This window comes from Alligator mississippiensis, chromosome 3, assembly GCF_030867095.1.
Source record: "Alligator mississippiensis isolate rAllMis1 chromosome 3, rAllMis1, whole genome shotgun sequence".
In the NCBI taxonomy this organism is placed as follows: Eukaryota; Metazoa; Chordata; order Crocodylia; family Alligatoridae; genus Alligator; species Alligator mississippiensis.
The window spans coordinates 37806214-37833727 of record NC_081826.1 but is presented as its reverse complement, the minus strand read 5'-3'; the positions used below and the strand labels follow the sequence as shown (position 1 = coordinate 37833727).

Genomic DNA, 27514 nt, shown 5'->3' with positions numbered 1-27514 from the left:
TGATTAGTTCGGATTTGGAGATGCGGCCCTTAATTGGGCAGAATCTTCGCCAAATGGAATCGGGGACCGAAGCTTCGTATAGCTCCACTACATGGTAAGCAGCAAGGAGAGACCCCCAATGGCAACCATTTTAAGGGGAAAGGTGTGTGGCAGAGCACCTTTAGGTGCCTGCCACTTTAAGGACAAGTTCAGACAGTAAGGCAACTGGCAGGTGTGAGCTAGCCTTGATGAGCAAGTCACATGGCCACAGGCCGGGCCATGTGATTGGAGGAGAGGGCTGAGCAACCTCCATTTTAGCTCAGGCCTGAGCCAGCAACAGTAGTAGTTGTAAGGCCCCAGAGAAAGGGCAGTGAGAGGCAGGCCCTAGGGTGAGGGCATGAGTGTAAACCCCAGACGGGGGCAGCGAGACCAAGATTGATCTTTGGATTCCTGAGGCTGTAGTTGGGCCCGAGGCTGAGTGATTCAGCTCAGTGTGAGTTGTGGATGGAAGGGGCGAGTAGTTGCCCTAATGAGGGGGTGAGAACAACGAGTTATCTGGAGAGGGGCTTGGGTCAGAGCTCTGCCCAGGGTAAGGCAAATTGGCTGGTCACTGTTCAAGTGAAGTTTGGGAGCGGGCCCAAGAGGCTGCATGCCGGCAACCCAAGGAGTGCGCGTAGGCAACCCTGATGGCCTACGCAGTCGCTTAAGGGAGCAGGGCAGGTTGGGTGTGGCTCAGTGAGGGGCAGCAAGTAAGAGGCCTGGTGAGAAGGGAGAGTGGAAGAGGCCCCAGTGAGATGGGGCGGTATGAATGAGGCCCAATAGGGCAGAGTGAAAGGACGAATGCATGAGACCTAGCAAGGGGCTGAGTTTGACCCAGCTACAAGCTGGAGTAAAGAACAACTCAGGGATGCCATCTGTGAGGCATGGGACATGATGAGGGAAGGTCGGAGTAGTGTGCATACCCCTAGGCATTGGGGTCTTAAATGGGCAGCCACCCACGTTGTTACAACCAGTATTTTAACAACAAGGCGTGGCAGGAGAGACTGGGCAGACTGCCCTAGACAGGTGGGTGGGCCGGTACTATGACCCGGCCCTGGAAGCATTGTCCCCTGTTACACATGGCAAAATCTGATTTGTCAAAAGCAGAAAAAAGGATGTTGTCAAATGGAAGATGAGAGCCTGAGCCAGTATTAGCAGTGTGAATGAGTAGGAGAGGTCAGATCTTAGAGATTTTATGCAGAAAGATTTGGCAAGCTGAAGATACAACTAGCATATGAAGACCTAGAGAAGTCAAAGATGTAACTCAGGGTAGTGAAAAGCAAGGAGGACAGTGGTTTTAAGACAGTGGAAAAGAAAAAGAGCTATGGGAAAGTTTAGTTCTGGTTTGTCTATCAAACTTAAATTGATAGCTGAACACTTATGAGATGTCAGACAGGCCAAAATTGAATTTGGACAGAAATAGTTGCATCTGGAATGAAGATGCAGTTCTGTGAGTTTTCAAAATTTGAGATGGTAGTTGAATGCAAAAACAAAATTTTTATAACTATATATTTCTTTTTTTCTGTTTTTAATGAAGATAGCTCTTGCTTTAAATTTTGCCACACATTATCATACAGTCTCAGAAGTCTCCAGTGAAGAATAATCACTTGTACAGCCTTTTAAAGGTAATCTCTGATCTCTGTCTCTCTGCTTCAGATTTTCATCACAGTGAATTGCCTGAGCACAGATTTTTCTTCACAAAAAGGTGTAAAGGGGCTTCCTTTGATGATTCAAATTGACACTTATAGCTACAATAATCGCAGCAATAAACCCATCCACCGAGCCTACTGCCAGATCAAGGTCTTTTGTGACAAGGTGAGTGAAGATAAGGTTGTGGAAAGTGGGGAGGATATCTCATTGGACAATTTGTGTTGCTATTGCTGTATATTAGTGCTAGGTAGAAAAAGACTTTTTATTCCAAGAAAAATGGTATTGATGGAGAAGTTTTTTGACAAGTTTTGACATCTAATGAATCAGCTGCAGCGGATTTTAGTTCCTATGCAGCATCTTCGCACGTGATTCTTCCACTCATTAGTGTTTTTGAAATTTCTATCCAGCATTTATTTTTCCCATTTTGCAGATTAGGACAGATGGGTTAAAAGACATGCTCCAGGTCATGGAGAGACTTTGCTTTTAAAGTGAGGGTAAGATCTCAGTGAGTCCTGCCTTCCAGGCGTGTCTTCAGATCCCTGTCCAATTCCCTCTCTCAAATTTCCCCCATCTTTCTAATTCCCTCATGGCAATAACATTTTCAAAGGTTAATCAGGTGGGTTTTAAAAGTAGAGAAAAATGTTGCAAATAATGAATGTAAATGTATGCTCTGAAGTCTTCTTACAGCCTTAGTTCTATACTTTTTAATTGTAACTTTGAATGTCAAATATTTACACAGATTTGAACCTACAGCTGGCTGTTAATAGCTCAGTAAATATCAAAGGAACAAGTCTTTCATTTACCTGTTTTAGAAAAGTAATTAGAAAATCAGAATTATTTAAAAAAAAGTCTAGAGCATAGCCTCTTCAACAGTGACCTGTAGAAACTGTGGGGTTGAGATTTTGAATGATCAATGTGAATTGCTTTGTCTGTCCGCATAATTGATACTTCATGTTTCCAGGCTAGGAAACAGGAAATGAATGTTGATGCATTTAATCATGACCATTTTCTAGTAGGAGAAGAGATCACAAGAGTAGTTAAAGTGTTACACAGATCAAAACTATGTTAAAGGTGGGGGCTGGAGGGCTCCAGGGGATTGGTAATGGACTAGTGAGCCTTCTAGCTTTAGGTTGGCCTGGGGCTGGCAGACTGAGAATCATCCCTCTATGAAACATGTTTAGTGGATTATGTGAAACGTTGTGGTGGGATCAGTGTCATTTTTTAACATATGAGGGCCCATCTCATAGACACTGGACCCTGATTTTGTTCTCACTTACACTGATGTCAATCAGGAGCATCTCCACTGAAATCAGTTGGTGCTATCATGGTGTAAAATGAGCCAGGCAGGAGCAAATCAGGCCTGAAATTTAGGTCAGGTCTGGAGACTGAGCTACCCTTTGTACTCACTCTTGTATGCATATGGTATGGTTGTTCTAGGCTTCTTACAACTGGACAGCAAGACCTTCTCATTGACTTTAATCTGTGGTTTCAGTGAGACTGCAGAGCGAAAAGCACACAGTAGGGATTTCAGCACAAGTTGCAAGTGTTCTGTTGTGCCCTGCTGAAGCAATAAGAGAAATTCAGTTGACACAAAGGAGGAGCATAAACTGAACATGAGCAAAACAGGATAGGGTCTCCCTGTCTAAGGTAGTGGAATGAAGAGAGGCACTGTTTTGTTTTTCTTTAAAAATACAAGAACTAGTATAGGTAGAATGTCAGGGGACTGCTTGCTCTTGCAGTTCTATTATATACCACCTAGTAACACAGAAAAAAATTGTTCTGTTTATTAAACTAAAGAAAAAAGGAAGAAAATGTGGTATTGCTCCTCCTCCTCTTGATTTAATAAAATATCTTATGAAAACTGTTTCATAAAAGGAAAACATAACATCTTTTGCTATGTTTGCCAAAAACAGATTGTAATATTGTGTGAAAATCTGATGGCTAGAAAGTAGCTGGTTTATTATCATTGAGACAATTAAAGGAGTTGCAAAGTGACTCTCTCCAGCATCAATAAATAGTGACATGAAGATAAATCTGAATAGGTTTTTTTTTTTTCATTTTTATTTTGGTTTTTAATTATGTAAGAAGTTCTCTTTAATATGGAAAAGAAAACTAAATATTTTTATCCTGACAGTATTGTTAACATACGAGAAGCAAGGGGTTTTGTAGTATCTCTTACTGGACCAACTGTAGAGTTGGGAGAGATATTAGATAAACTTTCAGAAAAGGGGCATTGTGCTTGAAAGATTGACCAGCATTTCTCCCACCTATGTGGCTGCTCTAGTAAAAGATACAGGCAGTCCTCAAACTTATGATGCAATTGGTTCCTGAAAACCATGTTTTAAGTCGAAACATTGTAACTCGGAACCAATTTTCCCATAGGAACAACGTTATAAATGGGGAATTGGTTCCTTTACCATGCTCGACACAGCTGCCTCTAGCTGGTAAGTCTGTTGGGGAATGGGGGAGCAGATCAATGCCCCCGCAGTGAGGGAGGGGATTCGGGCTGGGGCTAGGATGGGCTGGGACAAGGGTGGCCCAGCCAGGGTAGGGGGATGTGGGGACAGGGTGGGTGGCTCCCGCTGCTGCGGGCTACCAGTCTAGCAGCTGCTTGCCTGGTAGCTTGTATGGATGGTGGCTCTTGTCTCAGCTCCTACCACTGGTCCAGGAGGGGATGGGTGGGGACCATGTGCCTCTGAATCTGCAGGACCGGGGCTGCATTAGGCTGTGCTTAAGGTGGGTGGCAGAAGGCACTGGGAGTGGGGGTTATACCCTCTTGCCGCTTGCCCAGCTGGAGCAGGGCAGAGCCATTGTGTTGCCTACGGACAAGCAGCACACAGCAGCTGGAGGTTCCCCGGCCTCCCTGCACATCCTGGACAAGCCGCAGCTTTGCCCCACACCGCCCCAGCTAGGTGAATGGCAGTGGCAACAGTTGTAGGGCATGGGGGGTGGGGAGTGTGCCTCTGGATCGGAGTGGGGTGGGCAGCAGAGCGGAGGCTATGGTGGGGGGGAGGGCTGCAGCCACCCTAAGATTTGCTGTAGCCTATGCTGCCTGCCCAGAGTGCAGCCTACAGATTTGGGAGCACACTTCCCCTCCATGCCCTGCCACTGCTTGCCCAGCCGGGGTGGGGCAAGCCTGGGAGGCCGGGGCGGCTCTGGCCGCTGCGTGCCGCTTGTCCAGAGGCAATGCAGCAGCTTTGCCCCACCCCACCCCAGCTGGGCAAGCATCAGGAGGGCATAGTCTCCACTCTCTCAGCATCTTCTGCTGCCAGCCCAGAGTACAGCCTGTCACAGCCCCGGCCCTGCCTGCCCCATGTAGACCCGGGGGCACGTGCCCTGCCATGCTCCCTCAGACCAGCAGTGTGCAGCAGCGGGAGCTGCCCCACCCCCTCCCCACATGCCCCCACCTGCTGGGCAGCTCCTGTCCCAGCCCTCACTGCAGGGGCATTGATCTGCACCTCCAGCCCCCCCACCCTACGCCTCACCACAGCAGACTTACTAGCTAGAGGCAGCTGTGTCCAGCGTCATAAAGTTGAAACCCTATCAGAACCTCAACACTGTCGTAATTTACAGAGGTTGTAAGTGCCATTTGTCATAACTTGAACAGTTGTAAGTAGAGGATTGCCTGTACCATGAAAAGCCCCTCCCCTCTTGGGCATTTCCTGAACCATCACAGCTACAACTACACTCCACCCCTACTATGCTAGTGTTGTAAATAGTCATTTTGCAATCGTCACGCCTTTTAAAGCAGTGATTCTCAACCAGGGTGCTGCAGCACCATGGGGTTCAGTGGGATCCTTTTAAGGGTGATACAGGGTGCCATGCAATATTAGCACTGTTAGGTGTACAAACACTACACATAATTCACATGATGATAAACCAGAGTTTTCAAATTGGAATCCATACTGTCAAAACCATTCTGACCTGCTGTGGCCTTTCTGGCTAGGGACAAAAGTTACACAGACCAGTTTAAGTGATCAGAAACTGGTTTAAACCTGTATCGGAACAGAAATTTAGTGCATATAAACCAGTTTCAAAATGGGCAAAAGTGGTTTAAGATAAACCTGGTTGAATGTAGTATCAGACTTAACTGATTAGTGTCAAATCAGTTTATGGAACTTCTGTCCCAGACCCCTTCCTGGCTCAAGTTAAATCGAAGCCTCCCAGCATCCCAGTATGCTTTTCACCCCTGGGCTGGGCTGTCTTGTCTGCTTCAGAGAGAAGGGCTGGTCCCTTTCCTCTGCTCTCTAGCTGAAGCAAGGGCAGGGATGTGGTCAGACCCTGGCTGGCATGGCCTCCTACAACAAAGGGGCAGGGCAGGGGTTTATTTCCTCTCCCTCCCCTCTCTCCCCAGGGGACTGCAGCCGAGATCTCCCTGGCTAGGGTGGAGTAGCCCCTGTCAGGTTTCCCCGACCCCTCGCTGCTCCAGTGGCAGGGGTGTGGACATGGCCAGATGCTGCCTGGCATGGGCCCACCATCCATCCACCTCACCTGGTGCTGGGGCTGTGGTGCTGAGTTGGGCCACAGGGGCAGGGCCCTTCCCAGCTGGCTGCAGCTTGGACTGGGGCCACAGGAGCTGTGTACCTGGACTGCTCCCAGTTCCCTTTGCCCAGGCTGGGCTGGGCTGTAATGGAACCATGGCCTACTGGGAAGGGCCCTGCCCCCACAACCTGGCCAAGCCTGGCCCAGACCCTCCGTGCCTACCTTCAGTAGTGCCTGCAACTGGCCCTGCTCAACCCTGGGTGAGGCAGGAGGATAGTGGGGCCAAGCCATGGGGGCATGGCCCTTCCCAACCTGCTGTGGCTCCGCGACAGCCAGTCTGGCGTGCACGGGCAGCAGCTGGCTGGGCAGCAGTACAGAGGTGATGCCGCTACAGTTGCAGCCGGGCACCTTCAGAGCTGGATTGGCCATGCAGGACAAGTACTTCATGCCTGTGGCTGCCCAGGCCAGCTCGGAGGCACTGGTGGGTCCAGAGCCTGGCAGCCGCCCACCACAAGGGCTTATGTGCTTGCAGTTGCTGCCACATCCCCTGCACAGTGCCTGCTCATCTCCGTCTCGTGGTAGCTGCAGATGGATGAGCAAGCACTGTGCAGGGGGCACAGCAGCTGTTTCAGGCACAGGGGATCCCACAACAGGCAGCTGCTGGGCTCTGGGCCCACTGGCACCTCTGAGCTGGCCTGGGCATGTATGCACAAAGGACTCATCCCACATGAGCAGCCAGTGGGGTGGAAATCCAGGCAAACCCCGGCTGGGGTTCCCATGCCCATGGGAAAGAGGGGAGATGGGAGTTTAATCCCCGTCCCTGCCCCCCCTTTGCCTAAGGTGCTGCCCTGGCCGGTGTCTGGCCACATCCCCCCACTTGGGAACAAACCTGACTGGGGTACCTGTAGGCCAGGGTGGGAGTTTAAACCCATTTCCAATCCTACTCAATGGCTTGCTAGGGCCTGACCATGAACCCACCCACACTTCCCTCTCCACTCCCCCTCCCTTCCTCCTCCCCCCCCCCTTCCCTTCAACCTTGCGACTACTGCTGAAAGGAAGGGAGGGCTCACTTTAGCGCCCCACAGCTTCTAGCTTGAGCCACTGCAGACATGCGGCTGCATTTTCAGAATCAAAAGTGAATATTCACTTGCACATTGGTTCAACCTACACAGGTTAGACTAACCTGAGAAGTTGAACCAGTTCAGGCTTGGGCTTTTTGACTATCTGTACCTAGCCTCTGAATTCTTTGCAGTAGAAGAATTACTGTTATTTTTTCATAGATTCATAGATGTTAGGGTCGGAAGGGACCTCAATAGAACATCAAGTCCGACCCCCTGCATAAGCAGGAAAGAGTGCTGGGTCTAGATGACCCCAGCTAGATACTCGTCTAACCTCCTCTTGAAGACCCCCAGGGTAGGGGAGAGCACCACCTCCCTTGGGAGCCCGTTCCAGACCTTGGCCACTCGAACTGTGAAGAAGTTCTTCCTAATGTCCAATCTAAATCTGCTCTCTGCTAGCTTGTGGCCATTGTTTCTTGTAACCCCCAGGGGTGCCTTGGTGAATAAATCCTCACCAATTCCCTTCTGTGCCCCCGTGATGAACTTATAGGCAGCCACAAGGTCGCCTCTCAACCTTCTCTTGCGGAGGCTGAAAAGGTCCAGTTTCTCTAGTCTGTCCTCGTAGGGCTTGGTCTGCAGGCCCTTGACCATACCCTTCGCTGTACCCTCTCCAGTTGCCCTTCGCTGTACCCTCTCCAGGTTATCCGCATCCTTCTTGAAGTGTGGCGCCCAGAATTGCACGCAGTACTCCAACTGCGGTCTGACCAATGCCCTATAGAGGGGAAGTATCACCTCCCTGGACCTATTTGTCATGCATCTGCTGATGCACGATAAAGTGCCATTAGCTTTTTTGATGGCTTCGTCACACTGCCGGCTCATGTTCATCTTGGAGTCCACTAGGACTCCAAGATCCCTTCCCACCTCTGTGCCACCCAGCAGGTCATTCCCTAGGCTGTAGGTGTGCTGGACATTTTTCCTCCCTAGGTGCAGGTTATTTTTCAGTTGTCAAAAAATGAGTAAAAGCTGGCATTTTCTGAGCAGGTGCCTTGAGTCCTAAAAGACTGAGACTGACTGACTGCTCTACAAAAGTAATATATGTGATATATTAACTTAGACAATTCCGAGGTAAATGTGCCTAGTTTTTAAGAAAAATGTCTCATTGTATGAATACATTTTAGCTGAAACTCAGCATGCTAGCTCTAATCCCGCCACCTGCTCCCTACGCATTCCCTCAGGCTTTATTAATTTGGTTTCCAGCAAGCAACCTTAAGGGTCTCCTCATTTTCCTGCATATTAATACTTTTTCCCTGGCTTACGCATTGATGTCTTACGAGAAGATGATATAATTTTTACACCTTAAATGAAATTAAGTAGGTTGTCAGGGAAACGCCAAGTCTAATTATATTCATGGACTCAAATGTGCTTTTACCTCATACTGTGATAGAACAGGAGCTCTAAAGAGGTTCTGATATTTTGTGTAGTTATGGTTTGTTTAAAAAATGCTGAAGAAGCATTTGACTTGGGGAATTTTACTAACATTACCATACATTCTTCTAAGATTAAGGGAACTAATCCTATATTCTTTACTCAGGCTCAGCTGCCTCACATTTCTCTTAGGCTAGGTATAGACATTTGGGATGATTAGGGGAAGATTAGAATGCATTACAAATAGCCAACCAATCTAGCTTACTTCTCCCAGGTGTGGACCTTACACTTGGATCCCTAGTTAGGTCAATCTAAGTGTGAACAGTACAGAAGTTCAGGGAAGTCAGATCAGTCTAAAAATACCTGACATGATATAAGTTAACTGTACTTTGGAGATGGTCTAACTTAAACCAGGTCTGGTAAGACTGATCAGACTCAAATTCTGTACAGTTCCCAGTGTAGCCCCAGGGCTGGGAAAGTCCAGCTACTGACCCCAGCCCCAAGCCTGTGCTTTTTCTATCCCTCCCACCCCCCATGGCATCACACTATTGTTAGACCCCTGTCCCACCCCTCCCTACCCCCTGCATGGACCAACCAGTCCTTCTGTAAACCTGCCAACCCCCTAATCCTGCAAGCCACTCCTGGTGCCAGGAGCCAGTGGAAGTAAATTGGAGTTGGGGGAAGGGTAGATGGGATCGGGGGGAGGGGGGGGGGGGATTGGTCTACCAGGGAGGGGTTGTTTATGTGAGGTTGGGGGGAGGTCAGGGTTAAAAAAGAAAACCTAGTCGTGGGGGGTGGAGAGCCCCCCCCTTCCCCCTCAAAGAGTTGCCAGCCCTCTTAATTGTGCCACCCTCCCGATTTGCCTACCCCTCCCTTCACCCCGACTTACTTCAGTCAGGTTCCCAGGGCTGGTGAAACCTGGCAAAACCAGCCCTGTGAGCAGGACCAGTTTGCAGCATCAGGAGCAGCTTGATGGCATTGGGAGGGTTGGGTAGGGGGGAAGGGAGGAATCTAGGCAGGTTTGGCAAGATCAGAGAGCCTCTCTGATCCCTCCAACCCCCGCCCCCCATGGACCCTGCTAGTTCCCCCGATCTCATCAAGTTCTCCCAGTAGCTCCCCCATCCTGACTTATCTTAGATTGGAGGGTGATTTTTAACTTGATCTAAACTCCTCCTAACCTCCCCAAATATCTTTGCGTACTCTTTCTTGGTGTTTTTGTTCCTCCTTCTCATACCTTGATATAATTGCTATGGGTGGGGCAGAATTTCATTTTGTGCATGGTTATAGTATGCAGGTCATCCCCAAATATCTAAATATGTCAATGGAGATTGGCTTTCAGTTTTAGCAGCTTGTTTGAAAATTTGGTTTCAATGGGCATTGTCCTGAAGGGTGCTAAACCCTCTGCTACAAAGTCAGTAAAATGCATAAGCACATGCTTAACTTGGAGCCTGGGAACATTGAGTTCCTATACAAGTGCTCTGGGGTGGGGGTATTTTAATTAGAGCAGGTTCTTGGGAGCTGCTGTAACTTAAAGCACTGCAGCATCTCATGTATTCAATGCCCTGTGCTTCAAAATGGCTCCGGGGGTGTTTTAACTAAAGCTCATTTGTTAATTAGAACGCTCCAGCAGAGCGGATTCAGCTCTGGCACAGTCTAATCAGAACGTGTTGGAGCATGCGTATAGGCACCCCTAGTACAGTAGGTTCCTGGATCTCCTGTGTAAGTACTTTTCTAGATCAGAGGCATAGTGCTCAGCACCCACAGGATAGAACTGTATATGAATTGTCCCCTACTTGGAGGAAAAAAACACATTTCACAGAAGCTGAAATTCGTACAGTGAGGTTTTATTGTTTTGTTATTAAATAATAACAGAAGAAGTTTTAAGGAGGTTATTTCATATGAAACCCAAGTGTCAACTTCTAGTACTGAAAGAGCAAGCCTGGAGTAGGAGGCACATCCAACTGGTGATTCGTTTGGATGCAGCCTGGTTTAGCAGCCCAGCATTCCCACACTAGGACTGTCTCTAACACACAAATTATTCAGACTGTTAAAACCTCAATTTTTAATTATGAAAGTTCTAAAAGGTTTAATCACTGAAAGGTACCAACAGACGCTCTCTGCCATGTTGAAGCTCCAGCATGGCCCATTGTCTTAGCATCTAAATAGACTTGAGTTTTGATTGTGTTGCACTTAGGGTCATCACTATACAGTGCTACCAACCTAGGATGTTTTTCAACTATTATTTATTTATTTATTTTCAACTTTTTTCTTTCTAAATGTGGAAATAACAATGTAATATGGAAAGTGGAAAACTAGCCCAAATATTAATCTGTTAAATACCATGTTTTCTCACATATGACAAACACATTTCCTCTCCAGAATCAGCTCCCCAAAATCAGTTTGTGTTTTAAGCAGGAAAGCTGTTGTCTCCATTGGAAAAGCGGCATGCCTGTAGAAACTGTGCATGCTGTGCAGCTGCCAAGATGACTGCTGCAATAAGTTGAAGGGAAGGAGTCCTGTGTTAACCCTCTCACATCATAGATATTGGCTGAGCACAATAACTTTTGCCTAAAGCAAGACGTGAGCTCCCGGTAACCCCCAAGATGAGGGAAATCTTGATGATACTTGTGTGGAAACAACACTTTATAGGAACTTGTATAACCAACTACTTGCTATAAAGACCTAAGTCTCACTATTGCAATAGTTTGGGATCTAACTTTGTGTGACATGGAGTCAGAGCTGTCCTGGGGTGGGGAGAGTGAATTGGGGCAACTGCTCTGGGCCCTGTGCTTGGAGGGGCCCTGCAGAACCAGGTGGAGCAGCCGTGGCCCCTCCTGCAGGGCCTGCCTAGCGCTGGTGACTCCATGCTGTCGCCGCCGCCTTCGCATCTGCCTACTTGCCACCCCTCTCCACCCCCCCTCGGCTTCTTCATGTCTGATCTCTGCACAGGCCAATTGCCCTGTCCCGCACCCTGCTAGGGTTGTCTCTGCATGGAGTTAGTCCTCCTGGAGATGTAGTGTGTCCAGGAAATGGGGCATCACAGGAGATCTGCCATACCCAGAAGTTCCTGCTGGCCTCACTCAGACTGGCTCCTAGGATGCCACATTTCCTGGACACTGTGTTCCCAGGAGGTCTTATTTTATGTCACGCAGTGGGCCACGATTCTAGAAAAATTTTTGTTTCAACATTCTGGCTTCTAAAAACAAGGTGCATATTTTACTTTCAAGCATATTGAATGCTTGAAAATACAGTATATTGTTCCTTTCAGTGCTGATAAAAGTGAAACTTTTGGGCCCAATCCTGCAAAATGCTGAGCATCTTGGGTCTTATCTGTACCCACTGATGTTGTTGGGACCATTTCCAGTCTTTGTTTCTACAGGCTTTGGCTTAAACCTCTATTGCACAATGCTGAGTGCCTTCAATTCCTCTGCTAAAGTCAGTGTTGTCAAGTTTCTAAGGAAATTTTGGCACCATCTAGATAAGGGGTGGGCAAAGTCCAGCTACCAGTGGACTCCATTTCCCAGCAGCTCCTGCCCCTGTGGCTGGGGCCAGTTTCCATGGAGACCCCAGCAGCAGTTGTGCTATGATAGTGTGGGGCCAGCGTTTCTGTAGCGACCAGTCCGAGCCACCTTGGCAGAGTGCGCAGCAGGGTGGGGAGCTGCCTCGGAGCCAGGCTGGGATCTTGCAGTAGTGACAGAGTGGTGCAGAGCTGTGATATGCAGCCTGCATGCTCCAGGCAGAGGAGTGCAGGCAGCAGATAGCAGCTCTGCCCCAGCTGTTGTCACCGCTACAAGGAGCCAGGGTAGAGCTGCAGTCCTCTGCCTGCACACCCCTGCCTGGAGTGTAGAGGCTACAAATTGTGGCTCTGCCCTGGCTCTGGACCATGTTGTGACCGCTGCAAGATCCCAGCCAGCCTTAGGGCAGCTATCTACACTGCCGTGCACCTTGCCAGTACTGCTGGGGCTGGCCTCCACAGAAACCCTGGATCTGCACTATCACAGCAGGGCAGTTACTGGGGTCTCCATGGAAACTGGCCCCAGCTATGTGGGCAGGGGTTGCTAGGAAATGGAGTCTGGCTCCTGGCTAGATCCTCCATTTTGCCTACCCCTGATTTAGATAAATGGCAACAAGTAAATGCAAGATATGAGGAATGGAGTCTCTGTCTGAGATTTGTTTCTGTCCTTTTGGGTTTTGGCTGTCTTACCTTGGGTTGAAATCAATAACATTTGGCTTTAGTGAAGGAAGATAAAACAGAAGACTAGGATCAGTTTCTCCCCCCCATTAAATACTGAAAGAAAGCAATAAAATGCATGTACATCGTAATATGAGAAATATTCAGCAGGGTAATGAGGGAAAACTCTCTCTCTCTCTTTCAAACAGAATTAACACCAATTGCAATGTTCTCTGGTGAAAATGCATGCACCTGAATTAAAATGACTTGGCCTGTACTTAAGCCAGCTGATATGAAGGCAGTACAGGCTTTTTAATATGCGTGGTGAGATTCCATTGAAATCAATGGAATTACTCTGGATTTACACCTGTTTTAACTGAAGTCAGAATTTTTCCTTGATGCTGTCAGTCAAACAGTAATGCTGCAGCAGAACTTAGAAAGCAGAAGTCACTGAATGCTAACGAGTATTGCATTTACAGTGAGCACAAAGTGAAGATCTATTTTAAATCCTAGCTAACTGAAAAGCCTGGGAGGACATTTTGACTCTGTATGAGGAAGTTACACTCTCCTACTATTCCTTTCAATATGTTTACAGATTGTGCAACTAATTTTAAAGGAGAGAGTACTGTATAATACTATCAGCAAGATTTTTCTCTGCTCTTAATTGCACCTGTGTAAACCTAGAGTAACTCTTACTGGTTCCATTGAAATTACTTTGAATTTACATTATGTAAGTACGAACAGTGCAAGTTCCAGAGGAAAGGGTGTATAGAACTGACTTGATAACAGTAACACTGTTTTCACAGGATGACACTCTTGACAGAAAAATGTCCTTTTCTCTTTTAACAAGACTGCAGGGATGAAAAAAGTAAACAGCCTGTTTTGTTAGAGAGTCGTCTTAATCTAATATAATTTATATGCATAGTTATAAAGAGGGTGGGACAGTCCTACTGTGGTTGAGGTCAGTAGGTATAGGATCAGAACCTAGCTCAGGGTCAGATTTTACTGTTCTAAGTGTTGATTTTTCAAGGATAAATAAGTTCATCCCTCCAAGTGGATATTACTCCCATTGCACTTAGGAGCATCATCATTTATGTGTTGGGTTGTTAGTCTAAAAATTGTTTTCAGCCTCCTTTTCATTCTTTTCTCTCGATTCCTTTCATTTTGGATAAGCACGTGTGAATTTTATTGGCTTCAAGTGAATATTTTTGGCTTTAGAAAAATAAAAGAAACTTATTTTTAGGTTGAAAAACTTGGGGCATTTAATACTGAACACTGACTGCCTTGGGATAATACGCCTATATTATTTGTACAATATATTAGAACAGCTTCAAAGGAGGTTTTGCTACTTAGCATCAAATTACACGTTTTATTTTATAAACTCCTTGGAGCGTATTTGCACAGCAGAGCCCAGTGACTGCTAAGGAGCACTTGGGGCCTCTTGGGTCAACATTAGCCATTTAAAAAATCTCTTAAGTACTTCCCTGTATTTTAAATGTCTATAACTTTGTTTATATGCTTGAAAGCTATGACTTTGTACACTCCTAGGAGGGCTGGGCTATGTTAGTGCTCTCACCATTTCTAGTAGTTAATTCTCCCAAAGTCCTTGTCTTCAGTCAACCTCAGAATGTTTTTCAGAGCTATCGGAAACGGAGCTTACCTTGGCTAGCAAAGGTATAGGAGATGTTAAAAAGAAATTCAGTGAAAGAAAGGTTTAATAGACTGTCATGTCTTTCAGACTTCTCAGTATAACAGTGGAGTTTCTACAAACAAGAAAATGATACAGTTGACTCTGGTAGTGAGGTTGATTTGCAGAAAACTCTCTCTCTCCCTCTGCATGCATTTCTAATGCACCCATTGCTCTGGTGTGTAGACACCATATACTGTACAGGAATGCAACAGTTCAGTTAGTTGCAACTCAGGATAATTTTGGATTTTCTGTTCTTTTTTTTTCTTTCTTTTCTTTTGTATCAGGGAGCAGAGAGGAAAATTCGTGATGAAGAGAGGAAGCAAAACCGGAAGAAAGGGAAAGGCCAAACAGCACAAGGCCCATGCAATAACTGTGAGTATGACAAGGTCCTTCCAGATTAGACCACCTCGTGTTTATTAAGCTACCCATCATAACACCATTGCCTTGTGATCCCATTAGCAGCTGAAGGGAAATTGACTGCTATCCCTCTGCAAAAAAAGAGTGACATCACCTACTTCAAAACAATGACTGACCTGGATTCCCAGCCAGTTCTTTTCATACCAGATGTTCACTTTGGAAACCTACAAAGGACTGGACAGGTAGGTGTCAACAATGAAAGTACAGGTGTCTGACAGCAATCCAGCTGCATAAGCTGTATGGAATCAAAGCAGAATTTCTGATGGCTGTTTTTAAATTTTTTTAACCATCTTGTTTTGTTTTTTTTAACTCTAAACATTGCTCTTAGCTAGCCCAGTAGGAAGGTGAACAAGTTGGACTTCAGAAGAGAAGCTTTCCTAGTTCTGCATGGGAGGAAAGTAGTTAATTCAGTAAATATGAGGGGATTAAATAATTAGGACCTTGAAAGTAGGAGTTGATCTGTGACTAAGAGAAACAATCCTTTTCTTGTCTGTGTTCATTAGGTTTCTGGGGTCAAGTGCCACCTTGTGGTAGAAGGAACAACCACCCATGTGATGATTTAAAACAAAGGACTCTAAGATAGTGGCAAATGTAATCAAGCTTTTAACTTTCTGAACTGTTTCCATGAGGAAAAAACTCCCCATTTTCTATTAGATGAGTGGGATGGTTTACTCAGGGATGATCCTGCCTTGAAAAGGGGGCTGGACTAGATGACCTTATAATGTCCCTTCCAGCCCTACTTTCCTATTGTCCTATGATTATATAGCTCAAGTGTCAGTCACCTAGGTATCTATATTTCCTTGAAGAAGTTTGCATTCTAAAATGCAGATAGTAATTCTGAAGATAAGTATCATTGCTTCTAGTATTCATGATCATACTTCCTTATTTCTAAGATCTGTGAACGGAATATGGCAGAGTCTTTGCTGGCTTCATGACTTTGTAACTTCTCAGAAAAGCTGCAAATCTTGATTATAAATCCATCAGTAGCTTTTTCCTAAGCATGAATATGTTAACTGTGCACCCTTGTAGGGAATGGAGCACTTGCTTGGGTTTGTGTGTGCACATCGGGACAAAGATGTGAAGTCACCAAATTTATCTGTAGAAACATGCTCTTTTCACTACAGGTATAAAAGTAACAGATTAAATTGGCATTGAGGATGAGTTTATTGTTAAGTTTTAGAGCAGTTAGAAAAGCAAAAGCACATAGACCTTAGACATTGTAATCACAGTTGTCACTAAAATTAGTCTCCAGCACTGGAAAGTCTCCCAGTTACATATCAGCAGTAGGTGCCTTCTCTCAAGTGTAAATGTGTATTTACATTAAAGCAAAAGGTAGAATCCTTCCATTGTACATGGGAAATTTTGTCAGTAGTGTTCTCAACTAAATAGAATATATCTTTGTTCTGTTTGCAAGCTCATAGGCAATATGTAAACCTACCTGCTGTACTGTTGTATACGTTGGTATCTTGGTACCATGAGTAGCCTTCTTCTCCTGTTGTTTTGTATTGCTCAAAAGTAGGTATTGCTTACTTTCAAAACATGTTATGATGATATTTTGTAGTTGTGCAACACCTTCCATCTGAAGAGCTTGTACTGCTTTGCCACATTTTAATTTAGTTCTTTGAGGCCTGATGAGTGATATTATTCTCTTTGAACAAGCACAGTCTTACAAGGTGCTCAGTGCCATTTGTATCCAGTGAAGCTCCTTGCTCTAGACCTTCAGACACTTGTTCAGGAAGTCCATGAAATTAGAACATAGGGTTTTAGTTCTGGGCTGCAACTCCCAAGTGTTCTATACCACTGGTTCTTGAACTTTTTTGTACAAGGACCCATTTCATAAATATCAATGGTCAGTCCTGTCCCAGTGCCCTTCACTCCTGAGCCACTGCACTCTGCCCCCAGACCTGAGCCCCCAAGTGTATGGGGTGGGGAGGGTGTGTGGGGGGTCTGAGGGGCCCCAAGCAGCCCCTTGTAGTCTGAAAAAAGAGAAAAGCTACAGTTTCTCTCATTTTTCTCCTTTTAAAGAAGAATCCATTTTTAAAATTTGTTCACAACCCTTTCATATATTCTTGCAACCCACTTTTGGGTCGGGACCCATGTGTTGAGATACGCTGTTCTACACGAATCCAGCAGCAGGGCATTCATACTGGTCAGTAAATAAGTCTATTTTTTCACAAGAGTGTTGGGAGGACTGTGACAGTCCAAGTAGTTTGTAAAGCATTTTGCAGGTGGGGGCATTATGTGAGTACTGAGTATGACTCTATATTTCTGTTGCAGAATGTGGGCTAGATCCTTTGCTCGTTGAAAAAAAAAAAATTGCTCCAGTGAATTCAAACTATGCAGATTTACATGTAATTGGGATCTGGCCTTGTGTCTGTTTCCAGTATACGCTATATACAAATGTGTATCATGTATACTGATACCAACTACATTTCCAGTAGAACTTTAGTTGTGTATTAGTCTTTATTATAATTAGATTGCTCAACTTTTAAATATACAAAAAAGCTTGTAACTCTTGTGGCTTAAATCCATATTAGGTTAATTGAAGCAAGCAGTAATCCAATTGACAGGGTTGTTACAGCTTTCTAATGATTGAAAGAGTGATTATAAACCAGATTGGGTTATGAGTTTTGTCAAAGTGCTTTAATACACTTCCGTTAGGAAATATGCATCACTAGTTGTTCTAAGCTACATTTTGTTCAGATCACAATGAGGCGCCTACATGTTTGTTTTCTAAAATGAAAAATATTTAACAGCTGCAAAATTGCAGATTGGGTGTTGTCATTTCTTTCTGTTTGAACTCTACTACAGAGCAGCTATGTGCTGAACCAATACATTTGTTCTCTTTCCACCCCTACAGGTTTACTATAACGCAGATGATGAAAGAGAAGGGTAAGACATTTACTACTTCATGGTTTTTGCAATCTAGAAGTCCAGACCTTTAGAAATCAGGCACAGAAACAGAGTCAAATGAAACTGAACCTGTTTTCCCTTTGGTCTGTGTTTACAACTTTTGGAATTAGGAGAGGAAAGTTTCTTTTATATTGATAACTGTTCTCTTCCACATGGGTTGGCTTCCATTTATACGTTTGTTTTTACAGTCCATAATAAAAGAGTTCATTAAGCAGCTTGGGTCAACATTGGACCAATAACACATATTTGATCATAAGATAAAATAGCATTTTTCCTTTTTTTTTTTAAGTGCTTTTGATATCAAGAATCCCAAACTACTATAAAAATAATGGCCCAGATCCTATTCCACCTGTTCTGAAAATACATTTAGCTTCAGGAGAGCAATCCTCTTCTGCCCTGCAGAGGTGCATAGCTCTGCCATTTAGGCAATGAACACATTTATTTGACTCAAGAGCATGTATGCACTGAACAACAGAGTCAACTACTGGGGGCCAGTAGAAAATGCCAGATAGGGGGAGAGTGTGATCATAATCTCAGGTTTCCTCTACGCTGGAAAGTTGAAAAATTAGTGCCTGCAGGTCCAGCCAGGACCAATAATCAGCTGATTATCAGCTCTGTCCTGAGACCACACCAAGGACTTGAATCAGCTCTGGTGCTATCTGGGCTGGTGCTGACAATCAGCTGATTGTCATGCAAATCCCCAGTGTAGTGAGCTAGCAATCAGTTGATTGTTGTCCCTGACAGGGGCTATCCAGTCCCAGCCAACAGTCAGCTGATTGTCAGAACCCTGCACCCAACAGCTCTGGCCAGGTTGCTCAGTGTAGGGGTTCGGAGCCTCTGGATAGAAGTCTGCCAGGGGCTTCTGATCCCCCACTCCTGGCCAGAGCTTCTGGGCTTGGTGTTTAAAGTCCCTTGTGGTAAAGCCTGGGAAAGCTGTCTCAATGCACTTCTTAAAACTCTCTGGGAGCCAGAGCCAAGAGGCCTCTTCCCACTGGGTCTGAGCACCATGGAAATTATAAAAAAGCATGGCTGCAGCCAAGCTGCACAAGAAGATGGGGGTGCTGGAAGCTCCTGGTTCCCTAGCTGTCTGTGCCCCACACCATGGAGAGGTCTCTACATCTGTGGAGCAGAACTTCCAGCTCTCCAGCTGCTGCTTCCAGGAGCACCCCAGAAATTTAAAAGAGTAGGTCTGCAGCTGGAGCTTCAAGCTGCATAGCCACATTTTAAAAGTCAGGAGCACAGTGGTCTTGAGACTGGGGAAATGCTCCCTGATGTCAGGCTCATGGAGCTCCTCTTCACCCCTCATCTGCCTCCAGGGATCGGACAGGGACTCTGGGTCCAGGACCTGGTGCTGCCTCCAGCCCAGTCCTACTGATCAGATAGGGGATGGCTGTGCTTTCACCCATGGGTATGTCCCATGACAGACCTTTGCACTCAGCTGAGTGTTGGTATATGTCATGGGTAGGCCCTGACATGCTACATGTTTAGTTTAAGGCATGATCCAGGTAAACTACAAAGATGTTACATGTTATATATGCAGACAGAGTTCTTTGGGTAGGTGTGATATCTTTTTATTAGATCAACTTAATAGTTGGAAAAATTGTTCTGTGCAAGCTTTTGGTCACAAACATCCTTCTTCCAGCATAAGGAGAGTCTTTATGCCTGAAGAAGGGTGTTTGTGCCCAAAAGCTTGCCAAAAACAATTTTTTCAACTATTTACTTGATCTAATAAAAAGATATCACACCTACCCAAAGAACCCTGTCTGCCTATATCCTTAGACCAACACAGCTGCAAGCAGCAACCCTAAAACATATTATATATAGAATATCTTCATGGGTCTTTTGCAATATTATCGTGCCATTATTGGTTTTAATGTGTGACCAGGTAACTATTTATGGTGTGATTAACACCTTAATCAGGTTCTAAACATGATGTATAATGAGGCCTTTAGTTTTGGAATTGGGATTGAGATCTGGTCCTGTTGTGTCCAGGAATTGCTTAACTCAACCCTGAAATGCAGGCAGCCTCTACATGGAATACAAAATCTGGAGATAGGAGGGGAAGAATAGGGGTATTGGGAAATCCTTGAAATTGGGATGAAGGAGAGGGTGGTGCCCTCCTACAGTGAGCTTAGGGTAGAGGTTCCCAACCACTGGGCCATGAAGAGTTGGCTGCAAAAGCCTGTCTGTCCACCCGGGCAAGTGGCTTCTGCTGTTGGCAGTCACATGCAGGGTTAAAGCTGGGCAGTGGGGCAGCCCCAGCAGGGAGGCAGCCAGCTCTGTGCACCCCATCCCACACCCATGATGGTCTGCAGTATAAAAAAGGTTGGGAACCACTGGCTTAAGGGATGAATGGAAGAATGAGAGAGCTCCAGAAGAATGAGAGAGAGCTCCAGGTGATTGTAGTGTGCTTGGCCAATAAATAAAATATAAAATATATGACACTTTAGTTTTCTGAGAAGCTTGAGCACAGAAGCCAGCATTGTCAAACCTGGAGAACCGAGGGCCTGGTGGGGATAGATCGTGGGTGGGTACAGTGGTGCAGTTGCATCCTCCTTTGATTCCTAAGCACTGCTACTCAACTCCGGGGATTACCATGGTGGGCAGGTGTAAAATGCATACATAGCTTTGCGGTCAATGTATCCCAGACAGTTCTAGCCATGCACCTTCCCTGGGCACAATAGCCCACCTAGCAGCACCAACCACCAAACTCCTGTGGCCATATTTTCGACTTCATGGGCTTGGAGACCTGAGATTCACCCCAGGGAGCTGGGCCTGATCTGCTGTTGAATATCCCTTCCAAACCTGCACCTTAGTAATAGGCGAGCTTGCCAGCATTTCCTTGTGTTGTCTCTGACTCCAGCTGAAGGAGTATCAGCAACTAGGGGCGGTTTATCTCCTCACTTGGCTCTTTTTTTTTTTTTTCTTCCTTTCCCATATGTTTATATGCTTTAAGGCTTTACCAGTTGTGTTCATCATTGCAACCATATTTTCCTGTCACCTGCCATTCTAAGCTTGGGTCACTTAGATAAGCATCAAGAGTTAAATCTGCAGCTTTTGCTTTGGTGTTAGAAAGCTGGTAGGAATCTTGTCAGAGTACAGAGTTGTATCTCACTGTTGCGTTCTCTTTTACTGTGGGAATAACTAGTGTAAAATGTCTGTATGGTTGTTTTCTAGAAGCAGCATCCTGGTTAAAAGGATGTTCCGGCCAGTGGAGGAGGAATTTGGCCCATCACCTTTGAAACAAATGAAAGAAGAAGGACTGAAAAGAGGTAACAATTAATTCTCAAGAAAATAAATGCACTGGGTGCCATTCTCTAGGGTGAATTGGGACTTGCTTAGATTTGGGTGGGCAAAATGGTGACCAGATTCCATTTCCGAGCAATCCCTGCCCATGCCACTCCAGCTGGTTTCCATGGAGACCCCAGGAGCAGTGGGGCTGTGACAGCCCTGCACTCCAAAAGGTCTCAATGGAGTTCAGCCTAAGGAACCCTTGGAAGGATGCACAGCTGGACACAGAGCCACTCTGGGACCGGGATCTTGCAGCGGTGATAGCACAGGCTGGAGTCAGGACAGAGCTGTGATCTGCTGCTTGCATGCCCTTGCACTTGTCATGGGTGCATGCGGGCAGTGGATTGCAGCTCTGGCCCATGCTGTCACCACTGCAAGATCCCAGAGCAGCTCTCCACCCAGCCATGTACCCTGCCAGTGCCACTTGGACTGGTCTCCATGGAGACCCTTTGGAGCAGGGGGCCCCTGCTGCTCCTGGAGTCTCCATGGAGACCAGCCGGAGCAGTGTTGCCAGGGGCTGCTGGGAAATAGAGTCCGCCACAGGCCAGACTTTGTCCACCCCTGGCTTAAATGAAGTCAGTGGAGTTAGAGTGATGTTAAAATAGAGTAATTCAGAAAAAGGCTCAGGCCTATTGTTGTTATGCCTACAGTTTACACATGGGTATCTATGTGAAAGCATGAATAGCAACCACTAAACATGCAGACAAAATGTGAGTTTTAGAGTATCTTGAGATAGGAAAGAAAAACGTATCTGTAAAAATCATAAACTGGCCAGAAAGTTTTCCTAAGCCTTGAACCACATATGGAGGTCCAGAACAATGGTGGTGAGAACCCTTACCACATAGTCTTGATTTTTCACTCATCTTGGAAATTATTATTTTGGCCAGGTCTAGAAGCAAAAACGAGAACATATATTGGGTCAAATGCAGAGGTCTTTTCTCAGGTGGATTCCTACTGATTTCAGCCTGAGTAAAAGCTTAGCATGGAATGCTGACCTGACAATTTAGCCCTATGACAGAACTAAACTTGGGAGACTTAACCTTATTATTCTTAGCTGGATTACATTTACATTTTTTGGACCTTCACAGAAATAACCTTTCATGTACTTACATTGGTGATCTGTCTTTACTGGCCACAGTTGTCATATGCAGTGGACCCTGTGAAGCCTACAAGATGTTCAGGATGGAGGCTGGTGTTTGGTTAGGCTTAGTGAGAAATATTTTTAAAAAATCATCTACATGAAAATGTGATGTGAGCTCCTATAAAATACCAATGTCTGACCAGCCAGAAGCCTGTTCATATTTGCAGAATTTTCTCTGTGTTGTAAGCTGAAAGGCCATCTACAAAGACTAGTCCCTTTTTCCTATTTGCTATGTCTAGCATTGAGTACCCAGCTAGTATTATGGCAATCTGCCATGTGAGAAATGTTTGCTTTGATTCCTTCAGTAATTTGATTAATTTATAATGTGTTTCAAGAAAATCGCACACACACACACATGGAAGCCACTATTGGAAAGGTCAGAGATCTCCCTTCTTCAGCACTCTTGTGATACGTTGTTTTAATTCTGCCTGGATTCACAAACTATTTCAGGGTGGAAAATTCAAAACAAAAGATGTTTCAAAGGTGACAAAAATAAGTGGAATAATTAAATCCAGCACAGGCAATGAACCATGGAAACTACAGGAAGCACCATTCACATCTTTTTCCTGGCAGCTCTGCTTGTAATTTGGACTTTTCTGGCTACAAGCCAGGCCTCTTCCAGCTTGACTTCCTGCTTTGGTGAACTTTCTTTCACTAATGACCTAGCATTTGGGGTTGTGCTTGTGGAAGTTGTCGTAGTCATTGTAGTTGAAGGTAATCTTGCCCAAGGGAAGATGGAGGCGTTCACCTCAGTAAGTTGTTCGATAACACAACATGCTGCCATACTTTAGGAAATATAGTTGTCTTGGAACTTTTTCCACCTATATTATTTGTTCTATGCACAGAACTGATCAAGTCCTGAACATAAGGGCAGATGGGGGTAGTTATAGTGTGTGTTCCAAATAGTATAATCCAAGATTTGGTCACTGGCAAGGCAAATATTATGTACTACTGTCTAAAATAAAACCAATGTGGAGTGCCATCATCATTAAAGCTCCTATTTAAAAGTCCCTACTCCTCAGAGTAATGTTTAATAGGACTTAAGTAGTGCCCAGAGTTTGTGATGCCTACTGCAATGGGATCCATTTTGTTGACTGTCCATTTAGGGTGCTGTGTGAGATGATTTCCATTAGAACTAATTCGAGGACTGTCTAGTGTGATCAGAAATTCTAACAGGTACATTAAAAAATATCAAATGAAAAGGTATTCCCAAGGCAAGAATAAACAGATACTCATTTCATTCACAGTTAGCTGCATCTTTATGAATTTCCTAGTGTCATCCCATTGAGTTTTGAGGGAGCTGCAACTGCCCTATGCAGAAATGTAAAGTATGTTAATCTATAGCAGCTGCTGAGAGCAGTCTGTTTGGCCAGGCATGTGTGTCTTTCCTGTTTAGATTTCTCATTCACAATTGCCAAGTCATTTTCCCATTCAGTTTTAGATGGAAGTCTCCTATCTATTAGAGCTAGCTACTGTCTTACAGACCAGCCTTAGATTCTTCTTCTGAGACTATTTTGTCTTTCTAACTTTTGTCTCTTGGGGGGGAAAATCACACCAAATGAGTATTAAATAATTTTTAATTTGTAAGTTACAAATGCATGTGACTTGTTCACATGGAAACCAAAATCCAACCTAAAGCTTTAACAACAGTGAGATTTGCTACAGTCCTAGGCACTGTGGTACATATGCAGGTGTGACCCCCAAGTATGGAAAAGGAAGGTGGAGAAAGGCCCACAGCTTGTGTGTGTAACCTACCTGCATGGTGTGTCCTTGTCTCCTACAATGCCTGATCTGCAAGAAAGATAGTGATTGCTCTGTCAGCTCTAATGACTGACATCTGTGCTGAAGATCTAACTCCAGCCCAAACCCTGCTGACAACCCATGCAGGAGTTTGTATTATTGCATATTTGTTTTTTACTTCCCTTTTTATTGAAAAAAGCAGTTAACCAGCTCAGTCAGAAATAATCTTTAAATAGTCTTCATTTTGAAGACAATGCTAATCTGTTTATTAGGGCATAACCTGCAACACAGCCCAGGTTCAGTAGTTTGTCATAAATTGGTTGTTTGTATTGTATGGTGGCAAATTTGAAGGTTGAAAGGTATGACGCTAAAACATTCAAAATGGATGCTTTAAGTTAAGCTCCTAAATCCATATTTAGACACCTAAATTAGTTTCCTGACTTTCAAAAGTGCCAAGCACCCAGGAGCCTCACTTGACTTCAGCTGAAGCTAGTGGAACATTGAACATTTAGCACAGAGGACACAATTCAGAGGTCAGAATTTCTTTGACTTGCCCTTACAACTTGCTTATTGTTTACCCCAGTATGTTTTCTTTCCCTAAAGCTGTGATTTTTTTTTTTGCTTTGGAAAGGAGGTAGGCTGGATGATTTGAAAGTGAGGACAGGGTGATGGACACTTAATCAGATGAGAGGAGTTGGTTGAATCGTATAACTCAGTGAATCCATTACAGAATTCCAGTCACACACTAGGAAAACAACATACGTTTACAAAACCTTGGTCAGTGTGTGTGCATAGCATGATTCAGGTTCCCCATTATCTTCCTAATGGATATTTCATTCAGCATAATGTTTCCTGGCATTCCGAGTACAACAAAGAGATTTAAACCTCAGCATTCAAATTGCGTAGTGGCTAGAGATAGAAGTTATACATAAACCGGTTTAAGTGATCAGAAACTGGTTTAAAACCTCTAACAGAACTTAAGTTCAGTGCACATAAACCAGTTTCAAAATGGCCGAAACTGGTTTAGGATAAAGCCAGTTGAATGTAGTATCAGACTTAACTGATTTGGGTCAAATCAGTTTATGGAACTTCTGTCTCAGACCCCTTCCTCAGACCAGAGTCCTCCAGCATCCCAGCATGCTCTGCAGCCCTGGGCTGTGCTGTGTGCTCCAGAGAGCAGGGCTGGCCCTGCCCCCCTGATTTCTAGCCCAAGCAGGGGCAGGGACATGGCTAGACATGTCCCTAGCATGGCCCAGTTAAGGCAAAGTGGGCAGGGAAGGGGTTAATTCTTCCCTTTTTTTTCCCCTTCCCCCACCACAACTGGAGTCTCCCTGTCTATGGGTAAGCAGCTGAGGTGGAGGCGGCAGCTGGGGCTAGCAGACCCCAGCTGCGGTACCGGTGGCAGAAGGGCTGGTTGGAGGGAGGAATTAAGTCCCTCCCTGCCCCCTTAGCCTTAACAGAGCCATGCCGGGACAGCATCTGGCCATGCCTCAGCCCCCACTGCTGGAGCAGTGAGGAGAAAGGGAGAGGCAGCAGCCTTTGTCAGGGTGCCCCAGGGAGCACAAGCACGGAGGGGGTTTATTCCCCCCTCCATTCTCTGTCCCACCATCAGGGACCGCAGCCATCCTGGCATGGCCCCATTAAGGCTGAGTGGGCAGGGAGGGGGTTAATTCCCCTCCTCTTCAATCACAGAAACTCACTGTGGACACACAAGCCCCAGGGATGCTGCCAAGCCAGCCTGGGTACCCCGCTGCCCAGTCAGTCACTGCCCGTGTGCTGGGCTAGGCTGCTGTCACTGACAGCTCAGCTTTTTTGTCACTGAGATGCAGCTGCTGGGAAGGGCCCTGCCCCTACAGCCCAGCCCTGCGCCTACAGCCCAGCCCTGCCATGTGGCTGCCTCAGTTAGGGCTGAGCGGGGCTGGCCTGGGCCACAGGGGCAAGGCCCTCCCCAGTGGCTGTGGCTCAGTGACAGCCGATCCCCACACCCAGGCTGGGCCAGGCTGGGCAGCACCGCACAGAGGCTGCCTTCCCACCCTGCGGTGGTGTAGGGAGGGAGCCAAGAGGGGGAAGAGTCCCCCTCCAGCACCGCACAGAGCCCCCTTTCCCACCCTGTGGCAGTGGAGGGGAGGAGGAGGACAGGGAAGAGTCCCCCTCTGCAATCGGGCAGTGCTACACGGAGCCTCTTCCCCACCCTATGGCGGCAAGGGAGAGGGAGGAGGAAGCAGAAGAATCCCTCTCCAGGGCCAGCTGTGTGCTTGTATTGCTCCTAGCTGTCAGGGAGCTGCTCCACCAGGCAGGGCTCTCCCCCACCATGAGGGTCTACCCATGCTCCCTCTTCCCCCACCCTCCAAACCCTGCAGGCCAAGGTGGGGGTTTAAACCTCTCCTCAGTCATACTCAGGCCTGCCGGGGCCTGGCCACACTCCCGCCTCTGCTCAGCTTCCCGTTCGAAGGGAATGGAGGGCTGCTCTAGCACCCCTGGCTTCTGTTCTGAGCCACTGCCAGCATGTGCCTGCATTTCCAGAATGAAAAGTTGACTGTCTATCCACTTGCAAATCAGTTCCATCTAACCTGCAAAGATTGAATAAATTCAGGCTTGGGTTTTTTGAATGTCTGTCCCTAGCCAGTGTGCTCATTACTGCACTAACTTTAACCTTGGATAGGGTGATTTCCTCCCCTCCCTGCCTTTTCCAGATGTAAGTATATTTTATTAAGACTAGCAGCAGAATTCTGCAGTCACACACATAAAAAAAGCCATTCTGTGTCACTACAAGCAAAGTAAAAAGTCACTTTGAGCTTATGCACATTTGCTTGTTAACGTGAAAAAGTGCCTCGAAAACATAACAGTTAACACCTTCTGTATCCAGTTGCCTTTTTAAATACAGGAAACCATTTTGGTTTTGATCCAGAATTTATCTGTTTCTATCCTTGTCTTGAAAAGGATAGATGAAATTCCCAGTCTGTTATTGTTACATGAATTTATCAACACATCCATCCCTGTGTTACCTGCACTTTACATGGTTCTCTAGCTGGGTTGTTAACATTTCCAAATAGAAAACCAAAATATCTTTATCCCTAGGAGCCTTGGCAAAGGAGTAACCACTTTTTTTTTCCCCTCAAGGTCCAGGTTCATACTAAACCAGACATCTACCAGGAATGAATTCCAGCAGCACTGGCTCACTATGGAAATAACCTCCTATCTATTGCTAAAGCAGCATGTATTTCAGCGTATATTAATATAATCAGATGGGGAAAAAAGTATCTCCAAGGCAATTCTGTAATTAAAAATAAATTAATTTAATGAAAATTTAAAAGATTCCCCTTTTTCCATTTTCAATCTAAAGACCCAAATAATTGCAGATGCAGTTTGTCACCTGGGTGTCTAAATACATAGTAAAATATACGTCTTGTGGAGCCGAGAGGGAATTTTTCCCCTTTCCTTGCTGCTGTCAGGGGAGGGGGTTTTGGGGAGAATTTTTTTTAAGTCTTCCTCAAAGGCATTGTTTGTTGGCTGCAGCC

At 45.6% G+C, this 27514-nt stretch overlaps 1 protein-coding gene across 7 annotated transcripts in view; it reads left to right on the top strand.

Moving 5' to 3' along the window:
• The window catches only part of GRHL2 (grainyhead like transcription factor 2), a 131025-nt gene that overhangs the window by 79881 nt on the left and 23630 nt on the right, over positions 1-27514 (top strand). For 4 of the 7 annotated variants that reach the window (XM_059723836.1, XM_006267650.4, XM_019495794.2 and 1 more), the window contains exons 9-13: positions 1675-1833; positions 14779-14866; positions 14954-15093; positions 17772-17803; positions 21002-21096. In XM_059723836.1, coding sequence (XP_059579819.1) covers positions 1675-1833; positions 14779-14866; positions 14954-15093; positions 17772-17803; positions 21002-21096 — 514 coding nt within the window. Of the gene's footprint in view, positions 1-1674; positions 1834-14778; positions 14867-14953; positions 15094-17771; positions 17804-21001; positions 21097-27116; positions 27310-27514 lie in introns of those variants that run through there. The other 3 variants (XM_059723838.1, XM_019495793.2, XM_059723837.1) reach the window with 3 other exon arrangements.